Source organism: Panthera onca, chromosome A1, assembly GCF_046562875.1.
Source record: "Panthera onca isolate mPanOnc1 chromosome A1, mPanOnc1 haplotype 2, whole genome shotgun sequence".
NCBI lineage: Eukaryota > Metazoa > Chordata > Mammalia > Carnivora > Felidae > Panthera > Panthera onca.
The window spans coordinates 225,625,196-225,646,219 of NC_138339.1; the positions used below are offsets into that span (position 1 = coordinate 225,625,196).

At 36.8% G+C, this 21,024-nt stretch overlaps 1 protein-coding gene across 3 annotated transcripts in view; it reads left to right on the forward strand.

The window, feature by feature from the left end:
- CCDC169 (coiled-coil domain containing 169) overlaps positions 1–20,142 on the forward strand; it is a 46,630-nt gene extending 26,488 nt beyond the window's left edge. Inside the window, exons 5-9 of one of the 3 annotated variants that reach the window (XM_060637351.3) lie at positions 3,740–3,838; positions 4,058–4,111; positions 9,091–9,167; positions 18,339–18,380; positions 19,804–20,142. In XM_060637351.3, the coding sequence (XP_060493334.3) occupies positions 3,740–3,838; positions 4,058–4,111; positions 9,091–9,167; positions 18,339–18,380; positions 19,804–19,903 (372 nt within the window). In that variant the 3' untranslated portion in view covers positions 19,904–20,142. The remainder of the gene's footprint in view (positions 1–3,739; positions 3,839–4,057; positions 4,112–9,090; positions 9,168–18,338; positions 18,381–19,803) is intronic. The other 2 variants (XM_060637353.3, XM_060637352.3) reach the window with 2 other exon arrangements.
- Positions 20,143–21,024: the final 882 nt, after the last annotated feature.

Consider the following 21,024-nt stretch of genomic DNA (forward strand, 5'->3'; position numbering starts at 1 on the left):
GACAATTGAAGTTAACCCCCTTACTGGGCCTTCATCTCTGGAGTAAAAGCTATCGCAATGGGAAAAAACACATGGAAACTTTAGAAACTGTCCCTCTCCCACCCAAGGTCAAAATTGTAAAGCAAACACAATTTCTTATCCCGGGGAAAAGAGCAGTGATTAGTGCCACAATTAAAAACCTAAAAGATGGAAGTGTCCTAGTGCCTATCATTGCTCTATTTAAGTTGATAGTCTGGCCCCTGCAAAAACTGGATGAATTTTAGAGAAAGACTATAGGCCACTGCAGGCTTAACCAATTGGTAGCCCCAACTGCAGCTGCTTTGCCAGATGTGGTATCCCTGCTGGAGCACACTAGTCAGCCTTCAGTGTAGGGTGTGCAGCCATCGATTTCGAGATTGCATTCTTTTTGTTCCAATTAGAAAAGAGGATCGAGAACAGTTTGCGACTTCTGGCTTCAGCTCCAATATGCATAGTGCTGTCGTTACAACAAAAAAAAGGTGAATCATTGTTCACACTGTTCAACACACCCAATCACTGTTCTTGACTCATTAGTGAACTGAGTTTGCAGGGCAAACTCCCATCCTGAAATCTGTATAAACAGACAAATCCAGATAGTTACTAATGACATCTGCTTCCTTGGAACAGAGGCTGCTGGAAACTGGTAGGAACACTTACATGGTGATTTTGATGAATTAATGGAGGAAAAATAGGCATATCCACTCACTATTAAAGTAACACCCACCCTGTCAGTAATTGATAGATCAAAAAGGGAGAAAAGTCAATAGAGACATAGTTGACCTGAACAGCAATCAACTCAATCGATTGACATTTATAGAATATTCCATCCAATGACAGAATACAGTTTCTTCTTATGCTTACATGTAACATTCACCAAGGTAAACCATATAAGACTCAGCTTCATGAGGTCAGGATCTGGGTTTGTAAATCTCACTGTGGTATCCTTAGCACAACGTCTGGAACATAGGAGGTGCTTGATGAATATTTTTTGAATAAATGAATGAATTGTAATATTAGGTAACAAGACAAAGAATTTAGTCAGGATAGGAGTAGTAGTGCGATATAGTCTAACACAAAGAAAGTGTATTAAAAATATTTAAGCTTCAAAGCTTAGAACTGCAAATCCACATCAGTAAATAACATAGAAACTCCTTCTGTCATAGAAACTGCCACTTGGTTAGTATTCCTACCCCCCCTGCTTTCATTTTGCCACTTGTTTAATACCTTCCAATAGCCCCTGTGTTTAGCTTCCTGAGCCTGGCAATCTAAGTCTTCTATAACCAGGGCTTTCCTTAATTATCTTACCTTACCTCTTATTTATTTCTCAAATACTTTGCTTCACCTCTGTTGTTACCACTAAATAATCATTTTGACTCAAGTCTTTGATCAATATATAGCTCCCCTTTTTTTTCCCATCCAAATCCTTCTCTTTTGGGGGATCCTGAATGCTCTCTCTAGTCCGTGTTGATTGGCCTCTTTAAAAAAACTTGTGAGACATTTATTGTCTGTGCTTCACATTTTGGCATTTCATCATATATTGCCTTGAATTTTACCTGTTGCATATGTACATTTCTTGTATAAGCTTCTAGAGTTCTAGGTCATGTCTCATTCAGGTCAACATTAATATAAAAATAATTTGTATCCCAGTAGTTTATCAATAAGATAACTTCTTTTAGAACTTAGAGTGTGAGGCACCTGGGTGGCTCAGTCAGGTGAGAGTCTGACTCATGATTTTCACTCAGGTCATGATCTCATGGTTTGTGAGTTCAGGCCCCCACATCGGGTTCTGTGATGACAGTGTGGAACCTGCTTGGGATTCTCTCTCTCCCTCTCTTTCTGCCACTCCCCTGCTGACTGACACACTCTCTCTCTCTCTCAAAATAAATAAATAAAATAAAATAAAAAGAACTTAGAGTGCATTTTCCCATTGAAACAATATTAAAAAGAGTTAGATTATCTTTTACCTTTATAAAAGTGTATTTAACAAATGATGTTAACTGAACCATATTACTATGGTGGGCTAAGCTTGGAATCCTTGGAGCAAAGGTCTGTGCAGCAGTATTTTGCACTACTTCCATCAGTCTCTGATTATTGGTTTAAAAACTCTTCATACTTGAGCAGTGGCTTATCTCATTAGGGTATAGTTTCCTTAAGATAAATCAGTTTAGCCACTTAAATTTGTGGGACTTTCATGGAGCTTCTTCTGGAGCAAGTTTGTATTTGGGGAAGGTGGACTGAAAGCCGTTTATGATGCCAGTGTATAATTTTCAAAGACAAATAATGCGTGCCTGAGAAATATCACCCAGTTATGTTTTAATGGTAATCAAATATGAATAGTGGAGAATTGTCACAACCAAGGGATTTGTTTTATCACTGGTGTTATTTTTAGAGACAAGAACTTTCCTGGTCTCAGCTGACCTAATTATCCTATTGATACAATTTTTAAAATCCTAATAATTATAAAAAGTATCTAGGAGAGAATTAGTAAAGTTTTTACAGAATTAACTATTTTTCAGCAGGAAGATATGAGCTCTAAAATATCTCAGTTTCACCTTGTGGAGCTTTAAATCAGCTGCTTCTGTTTGTTTGTTTTTTTTTTCTTTAAATGTTTTAATAAATTCAGTGACCTAGATCATGACCAACAAGGGTTATATAGAATTCGATTTGGAGATTTTTTTAAAAACATTAATGTGTAAGAATACGAGAAATAATTGGGGTTACTGCAAATGATTAGTTATTAGTTTAGGGATTAAACTTTTAATTCAAATTGGTATAATACATTATTGCTCTGGCACTTGGCTAAACCTCTACTCAGCTCCAGCTATTTGTGATGAACTGTATCTGGATTGAAGTCTTAGCTTCCAGAACTGTCCTACTCTGCAATATTCTCTCAGTTCTTCTGGCCATCAACTACATTGTCTGTTCTTCCTCTCTACTATTGTCATGCTGGTATCAATTATATGGATATATACATAATAATTGTTTAGCATGTGTGGCTTTTGGAGTCAGATTACCTGGGTTCTTTTTTTTCCCCCAAAGATTATTTATTTATTTATTTATTTATTTAATGTTTATTTATTTTTGAGAGAGAGAGACAGAGAGACAGAGCATGAGCAGGGGAGGGGCAGAGAGAGAGGGAGACACAGAATCTGAAACAGGCCCCAGGCTCTGAGCTGTCAGCACAGAGCCCGACGCGGGGCTCGAACTCACAGACTGTGAGATCATGACCTGCGCCCAAGTTGGATGCTTAGCCGACTGAACCACCCAGGTGCCCCTAAAAATTTTATTTTTAAGTAATCTCTACACCCAACGGGGGGCTCAAGATCAAGAGTCACATGCTCCACTGACTGAGCCAGCCAGGCACCCCAGACTACCTGGGTTCTAATAACAGCTTCACCACTTATTAGCTGCGTGTCTTTGAACCAGTTATTTAACATCTATCAGATGTGATTTTCTTAACAGTAAAATGGAAATAAATATATTAGCCGTCTCTATGGCTGTTGTAAGGATTAACTGAAATAATCTGTGGAAAGCACTTAGCACAAGTACTGACTTGGCATATCGTTAGGATTCAAAAATATTGTAGTTGTTTATTACTTAAAAGGTATATACTATAGAATTTGAAATCACAGAACGTTATGGGGTAGAAGGCATTTGTCACTGAAATGTATTATTATTTAGAACATGAGTAAATGTAAAGATTTACTATTTATACTTTCAGGAATCCTTAAATATATTACTTAAACAGCTAGAAAAAGAGAAAAGGAGGCTTAAAAATCAAGTGAAAGACTATGCACTGAGACTGGAACAAGAATCAAAGGTTTGTTTTTATTCTATACTAGAAATTTCTTTGTAACTGCCATGATTTTTAGTATGCTATCTACAAACCTACTATATTATTATCACAAAATACTTACAAAACTATTTCCTACACTATTTTAAAAAAACATAGAGACATAAACTTGGCTTAGTAATAGTCTTGCTAGTATTGCAAATCTTCTCTGATGTTGGGTTCTTTATTTTTGTATGTTTCTTGTAGGCTTACCACAAGACCAACAATGAGTGTCATACCTACCTAGCTGAAATGTCTCAGGTAACTTTTGTTTTCTTACTTCCAAATTTTAAGAGTTCCCTCTCACTATAAATTACATTTTTCACTTTTCTAGGTTTTTGATTGGTTTGATTTGTTAAACATGTTGGGATTATAGGAGAAAATGTACCAAGTTTCTAAATATATAAAGTGAAAAAGCAAATTTATAGCTTTTATAAAAAGGTATAAAAGGAGATAAAAGTTTCCCAAATTAAGGGAATTTTTTCATATTTGCTTCTTTCGTTATCTTTTAAGTTTGACCTGTAATTTCTAAAACTCAACCAAATAAGCAGTTATCCCTGTCCTATAATGAAATTCATGGTATTTTATGTCATAATTATGCACAGTGAGATCTAAGATAGATATAGCACTGCTATCACTAGAAAGGGCTAGCAACTTAGTACAGAATTGGAAAGTATGCAACTACAAATGACAGGACAGGAAAGTGATCAGTAAATTAAAAATGATGTTGCATATATTTTCCATAGTTTTTCATTTGCCTTTCAGTTTTATTTATGATGTTAGTATTACAGAGTTTTTGTTTTGATGTTATCAGAGCTATCTTTTATTTATGGCTTCACATGTCATAGTTTAAAAGACTGTTTTCATCTCAATGTTTCATAACATTTATCACATCTTTTTTTTAGTAGTTGGTTACCTATTTAACATTTAAATATTTAAACCTTAGCAACTTTATTCTGATGGATGTTTTAAGATCATGATATGAGTTTAGTTTTCAATGTGCATTATCTAAATGGAAGCATCCAAAGAGCAGTTGGACATATGAATCTCAGGGAAGAAAAGATAAAAATTGGAGATATAAACATGGAAATTATTGGCATATAGATAGTAAATGAAGCCAAGTGAATGAATGAAATGTATCAGGGAGAATACACACAGGGTGAAAAGAAAAGAGAGTCTAGAATATAGCTCTGCAGAGTTTCAACAGTGATAGTCAAGGGACAAAGAGCCAAAAAGAGGATTGGAGTCTTCAGGAGATAACTAGGTGAGGTAAGGAAGTAGAGGACCTTGAGGTCTAGGTTTGCCATAAAGATAGTCTGCTAGTCACTAATCTGGTGTTTCCAGAGGATCAATGAAAGGATTGAGAGGATGGAATTAAGACTGGGGATTGGAGTGGCACCTGGGTAGCTCAGTCGGTTAAGCGTCTAACTTCGGCTCAGGTCATGATCTTGCGGTTTGTGAGTTCGAGCCCCGCATAGGGCTCGGTGCTGACAGCTCAGAACCTGGAGCCTGCTTCAGATTCTGTGTCTCCCTCTCTCTCTGCCCCTCCCCCACTCACGCTCTGTCTCTCAGAAATAAATAAATGTAAAAAAACTTTTTTTAAAAAAGACTAGGGATTGGAGCTGAGAAGGGGATGTATAGAACAATCTGGGAATGAAAGTCAGGGCAGTAGTGGGTAAACGGAGGCTTAGATTTCTAGTACTAAGATTAAATTAGGAAATTGAGACAAAATAGGATCACTCCTTGTAGCCTCCTACCCATAAAACAGTCAGTTTATACTTGATGGTACTGGATACTTAGTTGGCAGCACTGCTTACTCCTGCCTTTCATCAGACCATGAGTCCCCCTAGAATATGCTGCTTTTCATACATGTCAACTCCGCTTCCCTGAAGTTGTAGCGTAAACGCTACCTGCTTTATGAGATTGTGATTTGATGAAAGAACCACAGATTTTGGAGTCATTGTAAATTTGGATTTAAGACCCAGCTTTGTACTTGATTGTCATTTGAGCTTTGGGGCCGTAATTTCTTTCCTTCTTGCTAGAAGGGGAAATAATAGTAGTGTCTTTCAGGGGATTTGTGAGTGTTTAGAGATGTAATATATGTAAAGTGCTGAGTAAAATGCCTGGCCCATAATACATTCTGAATTCTAATAAGTGGTGAGTATTATTTTCCTGTTTTTCTTTCCTGATCTCCTGAGCCTCCCTCTCTGTGACAGGGGCATTAGATTTTCTTCCTGCCTCAGCTTCCTCCTTTTACCTTTGTTTATCTGAAAAATTCATTTAGGTGGAATAGGTTCTACTCTGATTATGCAGGATCACTGAACATACAATCAAAGCCTATTTTAACAGCTTCCCAGGAAGCTGTTAATCCTGTTCTCCAGTATAAATGTTAATAAGGATTTTCACTCTAGAGTGAATTGTTAATCTTTATAGTCAAAGATGGTTCTGACCATGTGGATACTCCAGTGACTGGAAAGGTCAGTGGATGATCTGCAGTTCTTTCCATGCTGAATACATAAATAATTATTCTTAGGTGGATAACTAGAGCTATTGGCTGAGTCTGTTGTGTATACTTCTGCTGTCTTCACTGTTTTGAATGAAACCGAGTTTCCATATCACGATTTTTCCAATTTACACACTATGTGTATAGTTGATTTTTAAGAATATATAAGTACATTCACTACTTAAAAGCCAGGCGGAAAGACTGACTAGATCTGCTTGTAACACATAATAAACTTAAGTTCTATTCCCATAAACATAGAATTTTAGCAGTGGATCTGAGACATTGGTGAATATAATACTTTGGTTTCAAGATATGGAACCTGCGTCCATTCTGTTTCATTGTCAAGCAATTGTAATTATTAGAATTGTTAAAGCATCATGTGATGCTCCTTATTCTCCTTCCTTAAAATCTATTGGTTTTAGTTGCATCCTCTGAAGAATATAGAATAATTCTATACTTCTCCTGTGTAACAGCTTCTCAAATATTTGAAAACAACCCTTAAGTGTTTCCATAGTTTTTTCCCCTACGCTAAAATATTAAATTACAACAAAAGTTACACTAGCAATTCCCTCCGACATGGGTTCCAACCTATCCAACTGTTCTGTTGTCTTTTCAAACAACTCTATTTTGTTATTGTTCAATTGAAAATAGAGTTCCCCAGATTTAAATCTAGACTTGAAATATAATCTCAATAGCATAGCTGTTAAAATCTTGCCATTTTTTTCCTCCTCTGCTGCCTGAGAAATCCTTGCGAAATACAGATACGATGTTGTTCCCCATTTAAAACCTTCAGTGACTCTGCGTTGTCCAGAGGATCTGAGCAAAGCTTGTTAGAGTGGTCTACAAGGTCCTTTCCAACACACAGTGCCTGCCTTTCCATCCATGTTCCTGCTCACATCCTGTACTGCAGCCAGACCAGCCATATATGTGGTCCCTACATCTGTCATGTTGCCTTATAGTTGTAGGCCCTTGCTGCTCCTTCTGCCTGGAATGTCCTTTCCAGTTCTTGATTGGCTACTCGTCCAGGCCCCCTATAGCCCAAATTAGCATCTGCTTTATGCTTACAAAGCACCTGTGCAAACCTCTGTCGAGGCAGCGGATTGTACAATCTATTTATTGTGCTGTTTTCTCCAATAGATTGTAAGAACCATGATTTATCTTTGTGCCCTAGTGCTAAATTTGAGGTTGCCCATAGTGGATACTCAATAATATCTGCTGAGTGAATAAATGAATGAATTCTGTCTTCTGGTCCAATATGCCCAAAATTGCCCCTCTTAGCAAATGGTCTCACATCTTCATAAAAATGCTCTTGTCTTCTACCAAAATAAAACAAAAAAAAAAACTTTTATTTTACCCTACCTTAATAAAACTACTACTAGGGGCACCTGGGTGGCTCAGGCAGTGAAGCCTCTGACTTTGGCTCAGCTCATGTTCTCATGATTCGTAAGTTTGAGCCCCGCATTGGACTCTGTGTTGACAACTCAGAGCCCAGAGCCTGCTTTGGATTCTGTGTCTCCCTCTCTCTCTCTGCTCCTCCCCCACTCAAGCTTGCTGTCTCTCTCTCTCTCTCTCTTTCTCTCTCTCTCTCTCTCTCTCAAAAATAAATAAATGTTAAAAAACAAACAAAGGGGAACCTGGGTGGCTTAGTCGGTTAAGCGGCCGACTTCGGCTCAGGTCATGATCTCGCGGTCCGTGAGTTCAAGCCCCGCATCGGGCTCTGTGCTGACAGCTCAGAGCCTGGAGCCTGTTTCAGATTCTGTGTCTCCCTCTCTCTGACCCTCCCCCGTTCATGCTCTGTCTCTCTCTGTCTCAAAAATAAATAAACGTTAAAAAAAATTAAAAACAAACAAACAAAAAACTCCCTACTACTTAGCTTTCCTTTTCTCAGTTAAACTTTGTGCAAAGGTGGATATACTCACTGTTTTGCTTTTACTCGTCGACCTCTTTCAACTCCCTCTGACTCCCACCACTGGCTGTGCCACAGTTTACTTTTTAATTCCCAAACATAATGACTCCTTTTCAATCCTCCTGGTAGTAGACATCTCTGAGGCATTTCATATTGCTAACCACGCTCACTTTTTTGAATATCCCTCATCTCTTGACTTTAATGACAGTATTTTGTCCTGGGTTTTCCTATTGTTTAAATAATGGCCTTTGGTAATTCTCCTATCCCTTAAAAGTTGCTTTCTCTAGTTTATATGATCAGCTCTCTTCTCTGTGTGTTCTTACTGAATGACCTCATTTACTCATGTCCTGAATTGCTATCTATCTCTAAGGTCATCAGCCTTGATTGTTCCACCACGCACAAAGAAGTCTCCACTCTTGTGCCATGGAAGTATCTCAAAACAGACAAAAATAAAAATATGATCTTGTCTTTCCATTTCAGGACACATACAGCTTCTATGGTCATATCTTCCTTAATGACAGAGTGCATGTATTATTTATATTCAGTGTCTATTACAAAAACTTTTAATGATCTTTATACCCATAGATGATATGATTTAAACAATTTCCTCTGTATTTGTTATAAAAACCACATGGAATGTGGGGTTGAGATAGAGGGGTCTCCATAATATTTAGAAACCTTATAATCCTGGAGAAGGCCAGAATTTAACTTCTCTTATGCATGCCACCTAAGGGCCTGGTTATAAAAGAGTTAATTGAGAATGGACTATTTCTCTTAGCTCAAAATCAGTCATGAAATAAGAGGACAAATGCTCAAATGTTTGTATTTCAGGTCTCTGACTCATACCAAGTTTCTAAAAGGCAACAGATGGATCAACTGCCTAGAATGAAAGAGAATTCAGTGAAAATGTAAGTCTAACTGTATCCTTCCTTTCTAATTAATTATATTGGCCTGTGGATGGTACTGACAAAACAGGTGTCCATTATATTTGGAAGTTGAACTTCTAGATTTTATAGCAACAATATAAAATAACAAACAGATGGTAGAAGAACTTAAAGAAGTTTGTGCTCTCTATTCACTATTTATATACATTTTTGTAGATCCCAAGAATATGTTTTGTCCTCCAACATGGTAAGTTCTTGTTTCCTAAGCTAGAACAATGCCATACCCAAGAAGAGCCTAAATCGACACCATTAACAACAATATAAATACAATTAAATTATCAGCCTTAACTTTTTTACTGACCAAAGATGGATACTGAAATTAGTGTAGATGACAGTGCAGTTTAAACTGTGTTTTCCTATGTAAACAAAGACAATTGAGGATGAATAAAGAACAGAGGAATGTTTTATGCGTTTAGGAAGTTATGTCTACACATGATTTTTCCTGTTCTCTACTAAATCCAGAAGAATTAGTCAGGCAATTCTACCTTATTCTATTTAGGAGAATATACTTATATATAAGTTAATGATATAAAAAAGTAGACCAAGATGTAAATTAGCTATAAATCAGAATTCTTTTCAAATACAGGCACTCAAGGTATATGCAATATACTTAGCAATTTTTTTTTTTTCGTAGAGATTCAAGGGATACATTTTGTCCAATATTTGGTTAGATGGGTAAAAGTGTATTCTTCCTTCAGTAGTCATATTTTAGTTTAGTTTAGTTTAGTTTAGTTTATTCTGATAGAGACAGAGCAGCACAAGTGGGAGAAGGAGCAGAGAGAGAGGGAGAGAGAGAGAATACCAAGCAGGCTCCCTGCTGCCAGCTGTAGACACCAGTGTGGTGCTCAGACCCATGAATTGTGACATCATGACCTGAATCAAAACCAAGAGTTGAACGCTTAGCCAACTCAGCCATCCGTGCACCCCATGGTCATTAATATTTTAAATTATAAATCATTATCCTGTATATTTTTATCAGTAGAAATATAATAGAGTTAAAACATTAAATTCTGGGAAAGAACTTCCCTCTGGAAACTATTATACCTCTGTGCTAGGGGGCCCCAAGACCACCCCCCTGTTCAGTGATTTGCTAGAACAACTCACAGGACTCAGCATGTATTTGTGCACACAGCTAGGATGGATTTCAGCCAAAGGATACAAAGAAAAATCATCAAAGGAAAAAGGTGTATGGGATCAAGTTTGGAGGCAACTAGGTACAAGTTTCTAAAAGTCCTCCAGTGGAGTCACATAGAACACACTTAATTCCTCCAGCAGTAGGTTTATACCATGTGCAACAATGCATGAAGTTTTATCTTCCAGAGAAACTCATCGGATACAGTGCCTGGGGCGGCGGTGGGGGGCGCCCACTGGTCACATATGTGCCCTGTGCTCAACACATACCAAATTCCAGACTTCCAGAAGGAAAACAGATGTTCACATAAACCATATTGTTTGTACAGCTTAAGTACAATGAGCCGTTCTTTTTCATTTAAGGAAAGTTATATCCGTGTATGGAACTTTTTACCACTAAGTTCCCAGACACCAACCAAGGGCCAACCTTGCAAACGGGCCTTTGTAAGGAAAGCAGTTTCAGGCCTGGTACAGTCACCCTGAATATTTCTTTTTTTATTTTTACATATGTCTTCCATTTCAAATTTCTATTAGAAAGATATTACCTCTTTTATTCAAATCTACTTAAATAATGAAGGGAGAAATATTTTGAAAATACAGATAAAACTTACCCTAATCATCACACATATACATATATAACACTAGACTATACTCTGTTAGAGCAGTTTGATTTTCCACTGAATACTGTTGTAGATTGGATCTCTCAGGGAGACTCTGAAATCAGCATGCAAGAAGTTTACTAGTGAGCCTTCTTAAAATGAGTTCCTCGAGGGCAAGGGAAGGAAATAGGTTTAGGCAGAGAGAATAGGAGTGCAGTGCAGCTGCAGTCCCTTGTATCAAGCTGACTCATCAGTGGACGAAGCATGAGCTTTCTTTCCTTCTAATGGGGTGACCTACCCTGAGAATCTGAGTCCTGTTTGCCATGTGTAAGTGGTACTCATCCACTTACTGTCAAATTGAGCAAGGCAGTATTAAAGGAGCCTTGAGCGAATGACCTAGATACCAAACTCCTTCCTCCTGGCCCCCTGCTGTATCACCTTGACAGTCAGTGTCTGCGGGGCCTCCATGACATCGGTCTGAATTGAGCTAGAGGTGCTGGTGCATCAGAGGTGGATGACGTGGTCTGAAATACCTGCTCAGTAAGCTTGTTTGGGCCCTCTGGCACCGCACTGCTTGAGCTCAGATGTATCACTTCCATCTTTGATAGAACCTAATGTTGAATATAGTGCCTGGCATGAGTAGGTGTTTACTAATTTTTTTAATGAATGCATGAGTGAATAAATGATTACACAAATAGACAAACAACTCTTCATTTTCTAGAAGTATTAATAACGCAAATAACCCAAATAATAGAAACATTTCTATATACCTATAACCTTCCAAATTAGATATATATATAATTGGCACTACTTTAAAATATTATTGGGGTGCCTGGGTGGTTCAGTTGTTTAAGCGTCCAAAGCTTGATCTCCATTCAGGTCATGATCTTAGGGTTCCTGAGACTGAGCTCCGCATCAGGCCCCGCTCAGATAGCATAGAGCTTGCTTGGGATTCTCTCCCTTTCTCCCTCTCTGCCCCTCCCCCACTCATGCGTACTCTTGCTCTCTTGCTCATTTATTATTAAAATAAATAAATAAACTTTAAAAAATTGTACTTAATTACTGCCTTAACTCTGGAATTTAGTATACTTTTTGATTTTAGTCTTAAAATCAAGTTTTAGAAAAATAAAGAAAACCAAGTTTTAATGTTAAGCACCCCACAGAAGAGGATATCCAAATGGCCAATGGACATGTGAAAATGTACTTGACACCATTACTTATTCAGCCAAATGTAAATTAAAATCATGAGATGACCAGGGGTGCCTGGTAGCTCAGTCAATTGAGCTACCGACTCTTGATTTCAGCTCAGGTCGTTATCCCAGCGTCGTGGGATCAAGTCCCACATTGGGTTCTGTGCTGGCTGTGCAGACTTCTTGGGTTTCGTCCTCTCCCTCTCCCTCTGCCCTTCTCCCTAGCTTGCTCTTGCTTTCTCTCTCTGTCAGAAAAAATTTTGGGGGAGGCCACCACAAATTTTAAGATTGATAATTCCAAGTGTTGTCAAAGGTATGGAGGATGTGTAAATTTATGCAACCACTTTGGAATAGTGTTTAGTATTACTTTCTACATTTAGATGATTATGTAACTACTCTATGACCCAACAATTGCATTCTTACATACCTAACCAAATGGTACATACATTTACACCAAAAAAACCTGTCCAAGAATGTTACATAGAAGCTTTATTCATAACAGCCATAAGCTGAAAACAACTCAAATATCTATCAGTAGCAGAATGGGGGCGCCTAGGTGGCTCAATTGGTTAAGCATCAGACTTCTGATTTTAGCTCATGTCATGATCTCATGTTTTGTGAGATTGAGCCCTGCATTGGGCTCTGCGCTGACAGCACAGAACCTGCTTGGGATTCTCTCTCTCCCTCCCCTTCTACCTCTCTGTAGTTCATGCACACACCCTCTCTCCCTCCCTCAAAATAAATAAACATTTTTTTTTTAAATAGTAGAATCGATAAAATTTTTTAAGAGATACAAATTTGTACATCTATGTTACTCATATAAAAACAAATATTCATATATTTATTAATAATAACATGAATATATTATATATATGAATAATAACAACAATAAAAACAAACTACAGCTCACACAACATCATGGATAATCATCACAGTGTTGGGGAAAAGAGGCCAGAAATAAAAGAACACGTATGATTCTATTTATATCATGTTCAAAGACAGGCAAAATTAAACTGTGGTGTCAGAAGACAGGATAGTGTTTACTAATGGAAAGGAGAAGGAGGATGATAATTGGGAGGAGCACAAGGTATTCCAATGTGATGGCAGCGTTCTGTTTGTTGACCTGGGTAGTGGTTACATGAGTATGCACTTTATTATAATTCATAGCGCTTACAACGATGTTTTATGCACTCTGTATATGTATTATACTTAAAGCAGTATTTTAAAAACCAAGTTTTAGTGGCTTTTAATGTTTGCTTTGGTTGATATTCCTACATATGCTAATATTAAATATCGACTTATGGAGTTTTCCTAATGTTCAGAATAAATCAGAGCATTAGGAAATACCCATTTCACTGTGATATGCTGTTTTTTAAAAAATATTTATTTATTTTGAGAGGAAGAAAGGGAGAGAGAGAGAGCATGCACGTGGGGGAGGGGCAGAGAGGAGGAGAGAGAATTCCCAGTAGGCTCTGTGCTTACAGCATATGGTGCTTACAGCCCCATGTGGGGCTGGATCCCACAAACCAGGAGATCATGACCTGAGCTGAAATCAAGAGCCAGATGCTTAACTGACTGAGCCACCGAGGTGTCCCTGTGATATACTATATATTTTTTTAAGTCTATCGAAGAGGGATAGGTGAATATTAGCCACCACATATACTCCTACTTTGTGGAACCATGCCCAGAAATGAACAAGATATCTATACTGCTATTGAAAGATGTATTCCAGAGATTCTTGTATAGACTGATTTGAAAAAAAGATACAGGGCACCTGGCTGGTTCAGTCAGTGGAGCATGAGACTCCTGATCTTGGGGATTCAAGTTCAAGCCCCACATCAGGTGTAGAGATTACTTAAAAATAAAATATTAAAAAAAGAAGAAAAGGATAAATAAGAGATATTATCTTTAAGATAAATAGAAATCATCTCTTTAGGATGAAGTTTGGAAGTTGCTGAAAACTTCTAGACAAGTTAATAGGTAACCTTATTATTATGACTCATGGCATGTATTAACTATAAAAAATCATTTTCCTGCAAGCAAGGAGTTCAAAAGCTGGTAACACAAGCAGTGTTTCCTAAAAGTAAACAACTATAAAATTAATTTTTCTTTAGTGTGAACAGCCTCATTTTTTTTTTTTTTTTTCTGTTTAGAAGTGTTCTAGAGTGATGAAAAGCTCTAGAGGAAGAAAATAACAAAGCAATCCTTTAGTGCCCTGGAATCACAGGACCTGACGGAAAATGATTCTAGGACTCCCTAAGAGATAGATTATTCAGGGAACCTCCTTTTGATAAGAAAAGCAGCTAGAATAGAGAAAACACAACCAAAATATCCAACATTAAGGGAATGAATAATTTAATAAACTATGAGGATATTATGAAGTTACAAAATATTACATTCTAGTAAATTATATAACTGACATAGGAAAACATTTATTTATAGTAGTAAGTAAAAATTATAATACAAAATAGTAAGGTGGGATTATGAATGACTTATACCTTCTGGCATTTTCTATAAGAATATGTGTACTTTTACACAACCTAAAGTACCCAGCTTATAATGGGTATTCAAGATATAGAGCTAGTTTTATAAAGTTCCATTGGTTCTACTAAGAAAAGAACAATAAAGATTTTAAATAAGCACAGAAAAAAACTAAACCTTTATAACTTCACTTGGAACTAGACGTGTGTAGGAAGTCAAGGTAATTATTAACTGGGTACTTGTGTCTAATTGCTTTTCATGTTTCCACTTGTTTCTGTAGGGTAGAATTGGGGCAGCCATTTTAAAAAAAAGAATATGTATTCTTTTTAATCATTTTTAACTATATTATATTAATGGAGAAAAATCAAGGGGCACCTGGCTGGCTCAGTCGGTAGAGCATGCAACTCTTGATCTCAGGGTTATGAGTTTGAGCCCCATGTTAAGTGTAGAGATTATTTAAAAAAATTTAAAAATTTTTAAACTTAAAATAAAGGAAAAAAGGCAAGAGAAAATTCATCTACTAGAATGACTATGGAATCCCTCAAGTCAAAATAATGGTTAATTATTGAATGGTTAATATGAAACCATTGAATGGTTAATATTGAATGGTTAATATGAAACCATTGAATGGTTTCATGGTTTGAAACCATGGTTTCAATGAATGGTTAATTGAATGGTTAATATGAATGGTTTGAATGGTTAATATGAATGGTTAATATGAAAATTAGAGATTATTGAAAAATCCCTAGTTCCATAATACCAGCTGTTATTATTATTCTACAATGTATAGTATTTTTTGAATATAAAGAATTAGCAAAGTAACAAAGAATTTGTTTGTGGGAAGAGAATAAAACATATGACAATAATTTGAAACTGCAAATGACAAAGCATAATCTTGCAAGGGTCTAAGCATATAAAAGCCACAATACACAGGAATGGAAAGTGGTTTCCAAATTTTATTTGCCATGACTGTTAGCATATTGTAACCCACTATACCCACATATATATTTATATATAACTGAAAAAACATTATGAAACAGTACATAGTCTTATTATATGTGATGCACCCTGGTATTTTCTATTTTGTTTTATTTTTTTTATATTGCTGTTATAATTCACTAAATAAACCCACTATTTTTGGGGGGCCCAGCGTGGAGCCCAATGTGGAGCTTGAATTCACAGCCCTGAGATCAAGACCTGAGCTGAGATCAAGAGTCAGATGCTTAACCAACTGACCCCCTTGCACCCCTCAGTCCCCTTTGACCTATATCAATTGCAGTTTGAAAAACACTGTTCTAAAAGATATCTAGGAAATTAAACATATTTTTAGAGTTAAGTATCTCAGCTTGATGATTAGTGTCATCATGTCAGTTGGATCCTATAGAGATCATTGATATTAAGGAAGCTATTTGAAATATTCTCAGCACACTATAAAAGCATTAAGTATAGTAAACAATGTAGAATGTATAATGAGCTTTGAATTGAATATGATATAACTGAATGCTTGTGGTTAATTCCATATTACACCAGAAGATGAAATTATTCTAAAACATTGCTATTTAATTAAGGAAACATTTTAGCATAGGAAATGGTTTATTCCCAAAGTACATTTAAAAAATATTTATATTGAGATATAATTTACATACAATGAAACTCATTGCTTGTTGGAATATTCACAAAGTTGCAAAATCATCACCACTAGAACATTTTCATCTCCCCCCAAAACCCTTTTACCCATTAGCATTCACTTTCTATTCCTCTCTCCCCCTAGCCCCTGCCAATCACTAATCTACTTTCTGCCACTATAGATTTGTTTATTCTTGTTATTTCATATAAATGGAAGCAAACAATATGCAGCCTGGTATGCCTTTGTCATTTAGCATAATTTTTCAAGGTTCATCTGTGTAGGAGCATATATCAGTATTTTATTCTTTTTTGTGTCTGAATAATATTCCAATGTTTGGATCTATCACATTTTGTTTATCCATTAATCAATTGATGGACGTTTGGGTTGTTTATATCTTTTGACTATTTTGAATAATGGTGCTATGAACATTCATGCTGCATATAAGTTTTTAATTCTGTTGGGTAGATGCCCTGAAATGGAATTGTTGGGTCAATTGATAACTGTTTATCTTTTTGGGGAACTGCCCAACTATTTTCCAGAGTGGCTGCACCATTTTATATTCCCACTAGTAATGTATGAGTGTTCCAGTTTCTCCACATCTTTATCAACATTTGTTATTGTCCTTTTTTCCCCCTCTCCTAGTAGATGTGAAGTAGTATCTCATTGTAGTTTTGATTTGTACTTCCTAAGGACTATTGATGTTGAGCATCTTTTTGTGTACTTGCTTGCCATTCATATATCTTCTTTGTAGAAATGTTTATTCAAGTCTTTTGCCCATTTTTAAATTGACTTGTTGTCTTGTTGTTGTGTTATAAGAGTCCTTTATATATTCTGGTTACCAGACCTTATCTGATACATGATGTGCAAATATGTTCTCCCATTTTTTGTCACTTTTTTTCTTTCTTTCTTTCTTTTTTTTTTAATTTTTTTTTAACGTTTATTTATTTTTGAGACAGAGAGAGACAGAGCATGAATGGGGGAGGGGCAGAGAGAGAGGGAGACACAGAATCAGAAGCAGGCTCCAGGCTCTGAGCCATCAGCCCAGAGCCCGATGCGGGGCTCTAACTCACGGACCGTGAGATCGTGACCTGAGCTGAAGTCGGACGCTTAACCGACTGAGCCACCCAGGCGCCCCACTTTTTTTTCTTTCTTAATGATGTCTTTTGAAGCATAAAAGTTTTGATTTGGATAAAGTACAATTGATCTGCCTTCCTAGGATTTGTTTTTCTTGGTTACTTGTGCTTTAGGTATCATATCTAAGCCTAATTCAACAACACAAAGATTTATAGATATGTTTTCTTCTAGGTTTAATAGTTTTAGTTCCATTTTTGAGTCTTTTTTGAGTTAATTTTTGTATATGATGTGAGACTGGGGTCCAGTTTCATTCAGTCTTTTGCATGTGTCTATCCAGTTGTCCTAGTGCCATTTGTTACAAAGAATATTCCTCCCCAATTGATTGTCTTTGCACCCTTTTAAAAAATCAACCATATTGAGGCACCTGGTGGCTCAGTCGGTTGAGCGTCCAACTTTGGCTCAGGTCATGATCTCGTGGTCCATGGGTTCGAGCCCCATGTTGGGCTCTGTGCTGACAGCTAAGAGCCTAGAGCCTGCTTGGGATTCTGTGTCTCCCTCTCTCTCTGCCCCTCCCCCATTCATGTTCTGTCTCTCTCTGTCAAAAATAAATAAACATCTAAAAAATTTTAAAAACATAAAAAACCAACCATATGGAAAAAAGGGGGGCACTTGGGTGTCTCAGTTGGTTAAGCATCCAACTCTTCATCTCAGCTCAGGTCTTGATCTCAGCATCATGAGTTCAAGCCCTGCATTTGGCTCCACATGGGGGATGAAGTCTACTTAAAAGGAAAAATAAAAAATAAAAAAAATTAAGCATAAACATAAGGGTTTATTTCTAGGCTCTCAGTTCTTCTATTCCATTGGTCTATAAGTCTATCCTAATGCTAGTGCCGTGCTGTCTTCATGACTAACTTTTCAGTAATTTTGGAATAAGTTAGTGTGAGTACTCCAACTTTATTCTTCTTTTTCAAGATTGTTTTGGTTGTTTGGAGTCCCTTTAATTTCCATATGAATTTTAGGATCAGTTTTTCAGTTTTTTCACAGGGATACCAGAGAGCTGGGGGAAAAGGCTAAGGTGAGTTAAAATGCTACAAAGTTGTGTTCTTGCTGAATTTCAGTTGTGTGTGTGTGTGTGTGTGTGTGTGTGTGTGTGTGTGTGTGTGTAGTGTGTTTAATAAATTCTCCAGAATTGCTACAAATCCTTGATTAATTTCCAGAGCTCTGAAAAAGTTGCTTCTGACCATTTTTGCCAATTTTTTCATTGATTTTATGGAGAAAAGAATTTTCTAAAATCCTTATTCTATCATTTTCCCCAGCATCACTCCCTGAGTAAAAGATTTTTGAAAAGCATCTTGGAGGGAATTGAAGCTGACTCTACTCCCAAATAAGAGCATGGGAAAGTTGGCTTTATAAAGATATGTAAGTCATTAAAGGAAAGATAGTCCCATGGAAATTCAAGAAAAGGACTTCTAATATAACTGGGCCCAAGATATTAAAGCTAGAATTCAAGGTAGCTTTAAAAAACTGAGCAGAACTTCATAGATCTTCACGTTAGTGGTCTGCCATACAAAATAGTAATTAAAGGCACAGACTTTGAACTCAGCTATCTGGATTCAAATTCCAGATCCACTTACTAACTATATAACCTCATTTTTCTCATTTATCTAACGGGTAATAATAGTACCTACATCATAGGCATTTTCATTGAGGTTGATAAGAATCAATCTTTGAATCTATGAATCAATTCATAGACTAGAATAGATTTTAGAATAGTCCCTGGCAGGGGTGCCTGGGTGGCTCAGTCAGTTAAGCATCCAACTTCGGCTCAGGTCATGATCTCGCAGTTCATGAGTTCAAGCCCCACATCGGGCTCTGTGCCGACCGCTCAGAGCCTGGAGCCTGCTTTGGATTCTGTGTCTCCCTCTCTCTCTGCTCCTCCCCTTCTCATGCTCTGTTTCCCTCTCTCTCAAAAAATAAACATAAAAAAAAAAAAAGAATAGTCCCTGGCATAAATTGTGTGCTGTAAAAATGTTGCTGTTATTATTTTTATGTAATCAACTAGTTCCGTCTCTCTTTCACTTTTCTTTTCATTACCAACTGCCATCTTCACTCTCTGTATCTTTTTAATATCACAGACCTTGGTCTTAGTTTCAATTTTATTATAATTTTTGGTAACATATCTTTGGCTTATTTATTTCCTTACTCTCCTTGCTCAACTTCATGGTCACTGTCTATATTTTCTTAGCTTTAATTCATATTTCCAGAGGTAATATCAGAATGGTCCATCTCATCCCTCTTTGAACAGAGCTTTCTACATTAGGCCACCTCATGGGCTCCTTCCTGGCCTTTGGATTATCTGCCCTTGAGATGGTTGCCTGTCTGTAATGAGATAATGTGGTATAACATATGGCTGTTTAAGATGGTACCATAAGCATATAATGTTTCTGTTGTACACAGTGGTGACTGAAAAATCATGATTAATACTTCTTTTGTTTCAGGGTAAGATATAATCCAGTTAATCAGAAGACAATGAATGCCAAGAGAGGACCAGGAATAAAGATTACAAGATCAAACCATCTTCCAAAACTCGATCCATAATTCTAGAACTGGAATTCTATTTCCTCCTTTTTCTCGTCCATAATATTCAACTTATGAAGTTAATGTTCAACACATTTTTCAGGGAATGAAATAGACAAGAAAGAGCTATCAAACTTCTCTTTAGCTCCTCTTACAAAAGTTTTTTCCTTTGTCTGTATTAAATTAATTTTCTTAAGTGATCTAAGTGATCTAAAATACCTAATAGTGTTGCTTTTGATTTTAAAAATATCCTGAAAGTTGGTATTATTACACTTGCCTTTAATAATATATCCATGATCTGTGCTGGTAGTAATTGGTTTCTAGTTGGTTGTTAGTTAAAAATGTGAGCTCATCAAAACATTTAGTTCTTATAGGCTATATCATATTCAGATCTTTTAAACTTATGGTTTAGCAACAGATGTTGGTGAGGATATGGAGGAAAGGGAACCCTCTTGCACTGGTAGTGGGAATGCAAACTGGTGTAGCTGCTCTGGAAAACAGTGTGGAGTTTCCTCAAAAAATTAGAAACAGAATTACCCTATGACCCAGCAGTAGCACTCCTAGAAATTTATCCAAAGGATATAGGAGTGCTGATTTGTAGGGGCACATGTACTCCAATGTTTATAGCAGCACCATCAACAATAGCTAAATTATGGGAAGACCCAAATGTCCATCAATTGATGAATGGATAAAGAAGATGTGGTGCATAGTATCTAGATCTAGATCTAGATACTACTCAGTGATGAAAAAGAATGAAATATTACCATTTGCAACAACGTGGGTGGAACTGGAGGGTATTATGCTAAGTGAAATAAGTCAGTCAGAAAAAGACACATATCATATGTTTTCATTCATATGTAGAATTTGAGAAACTTAGAAAACCATAGGGGAAGAGAAAGAAAAATGAGTTATAAACAGAGAGAGAGCCAAACCATAAGAGACTCTTAAATACAGAGAACAAACATTGTTGGGGGTGGGGGTTGGGGGTTGGGGGGTGGGGAAAATGGTTGATAGGCATTGAGGAGGGCACTTGTTGGGATGAGCACTGGGTATTGTTTGTAAGTGATGAATCACGGGAATCTACTCCTGAAGCCAAGACTACACTGCATATACTGTATGTTAGCTGACAATAAATTATAAGA